This window comes from Rhinatrema bivittatum, chromosome 16 (genome assembly GCF_901001135.1).
Source record: "Rhinatrema bivittatum chromosome 16, aRhiBiv1.1, whole genome shotgun sequence".
Lineage (NCBI taxonomy): Eukaryota > Metazoa > Chordata > Amphibia > Gymnophiona > Rhinatrematidae > Rhinatrema > Rhinatrema bivittatum.
Window position 1 is genome coordinate 10,729,103 of NC_042630.1, and position 2,466 is coordinate 10,731,568.

The window sequence follows — 2,466 nt, forward strand, 5'->3', positions numbered from 1 at the left end:
TATTTCTATCAACTCAAAAAAGATATATGCAGAATTAGAAAAAGAATGGTGACCAAAATGGTAAAGGAGATGGAAAGATTCCCCTATGAGAAAAGCTAAAGAGGTTAGGGCTGTTCAGTTTGGAGCAGAGGGGGAGCTATGATACAGATCTATAAAATAATGAGTGGAGTGGAAAGGGTAAAAGTGAATAGGTAGGAGACATTCAATGAACTTACTAACTGATATATTTAAGACAAATAGGAGAAAATATATATTTTTTTACTCAGCTCATAATTAAACTCTGAAATTCATTGCCAGAGGGTTTATGAAAGCTGTTAGGGTAGGGTAGTTGGGTTTATAAAAGGTTTAGATAAGTTCCTGGATGAAAAGTCCATAAACCATTATTAAGGTAGACTTGGGGAAATCATGGAATTTATCAAACTTTTGTGGTCCTGTCAGGTACTTGTGACCTGTACTGGCCACTGTTGGATATTGGGCTTGAGCCAGTATGGCAAGCCTTATGTTCTTATCTGTCTACTATCCATCCGTATTTCCATCCATTGAGCCAAGTATCTGACTATGATCTACTGTCCGCCTTACCTATTTATTATGCATCCACCTGTTTCTCTATGTATCCATCCATCTACCTATTCATCCGTCTCCTCAGATGTCTATTCATCTGTCTACCTATCATCTATCTATCCATTTATCTGTCCATCCATCTGTTTATCCATCATTGTCTGTCTGTCCATCGAGTCATCTATGTATCTAATTATCTCTCTGTACATCTGTTATTCTATTTATCTGTCCATTCATCTTCCCATCTATCTATCCATTACCTATTTTCCATCTCTATCAAGGTTATTCTGAATCTCTTTTTCAATTTTGTTTCTTTCAGTCTCTTTCTATTTAGTATTCCCATATCATATTTCTATTTTTCTTTATCCACATAATTAAATCATATCTTTTTTTTTTATTAGGTGTGTCTATATTTCCTTCAATGAAGACGGTCTGCTCAGTAGAGATGCGGTTCATCTGTTGAGGAAGGAGAAGAACATCCTCCAGAAATGTTTATATTAGGTTGAGTCGTGACAGATGCAAAAGGTCATAGATAACATGTTGGCCCGATAGGAACCATTTGACCCATTCAGTCTGTTCCTACTTACCTACACCATTCTAGCTAAGGATATCTTCCAGCTGTCAGACATATAAGACTCACAGGAATCATACAAGTCATTTCCTTAGCTGGGAAGTGCGTCTATGTCAGCCTGCTACTCATGCTGGTCAATCTGTCACCTCCTGCCACTCCTGGCCAACCTTGCCTATTTTGTTTCGAAACTTGATGCAGTGGTACTACAGCTCTGTGTAAGTTGATGTTGTCATCTCCCCTTTCTGTTTACCGGTTGCTGATGTTCACAGTTTCTGTTCAAACCACTTAACAAACCACTCCCTGTAAAGTTTTGTTTCATGTTAACTATCAATATGCTACCATCAAACACTCAGTTATTGTGTTTAATTTCAAGTTTGCTCAGAAATGGAATAAAGTAGAAGATGGATAGGAAAAACAGCTCCGCTTTCAAAGAATTCATCCTTCTTGGATTTCCTGTTTCCCCAAACCTGCGCATCCTTCTCTTTCTACTGTTTCTTTTCAGCTACTTATTGACATTGACATCAAATATCATTATCATATTATTAATCTGGTTAAACGCCCAACTCCACAAGCCCATGTATTTCTTCCTCGGCCACCTCGCCTTCTTAGAGATGTGGTATGTCACAGTAATAGAGCCCAAGATGTTGGCCAACTTCCTGACACAGGATAAAACTATTTCCTTTGTGGCATGCATGACCCAGTTATATTTTTTTCTAGGCTTGGGCTGCACTGAATGTGTCCTGCTGGCTGTCATGGCCTTCGACCGCTATGTGGCCATTTGCAATCCTTTGCGCTATCCGGTCATTTTGACCAGCCGACTTTGTAAACAAGCAGCCATTGGGTTTTGGATCAGTGGCTTCACCATTGCTGTGTTTAAGGTGTATTTCATATCTGGGGTGGATGTGTGTCATTCCAATGTCATTAACCATTATTTTTGTGATGTTTCCCCTCTCTTAAATCTGTCCTGCTCAGATAAGGGAAAGGCAGAAATGGTGGACTTTATTTTTGCAGTGATAATAATAATTTTTCCTCTCATTTTTATACTGACATCATACATTTATATTATAAAGTCTGTGCTGAGAATCCCGACCACTACAGGGAGAAAAAAGGCCTTCTCCACCTGTGGCTCCCACCTCACTGTGGTCATTATATTCTTTGGCTCAACAATATTCATATATGCGAGGCCAAAGGCCATCTACTCATTTGACTCCAACAAGTTGGTGTCTCTGTCCTATACAACGGTCACTCCTCTGCTGAATCCCATCATTTACTGCTTCAGAAATAATGAAATGAAAGAGGTCTGGAGGAAAACCATGCATAGTGAAAGGAGATTGTAA

The 2,466-nt window shown here is 39.0% G+C and overlaps 1 protein-coding gene across 1 annotated transcript; it reads left to right on the forward strand.

Moving 5' to 3' along the window:
- The first annotated feature begins 1,530 nt into the window (after positions 1–1,530).
- On the forward strand, positions 1,531–2,466 carry LOC115077218 (olfactory receptor 6Y1-like). Its single transcript, XM_029579505.1, has one exon. It carries the CDS (start codon positions 1,531–1,533, stop codon positions 2,464–2,466), a length of 936 nt encoding a protein of 311 aa, XP_029435365.1.

Excerpts from the sequence above, each read along its gene's own strand:
- LOC115077218 (XM_029579505.1), top strand. The coding sequence starts at position 1,531 with ATGGATAGGAAAAACAGCTCCGCTTTCAAAGAATTCATCCTTCTTGGA.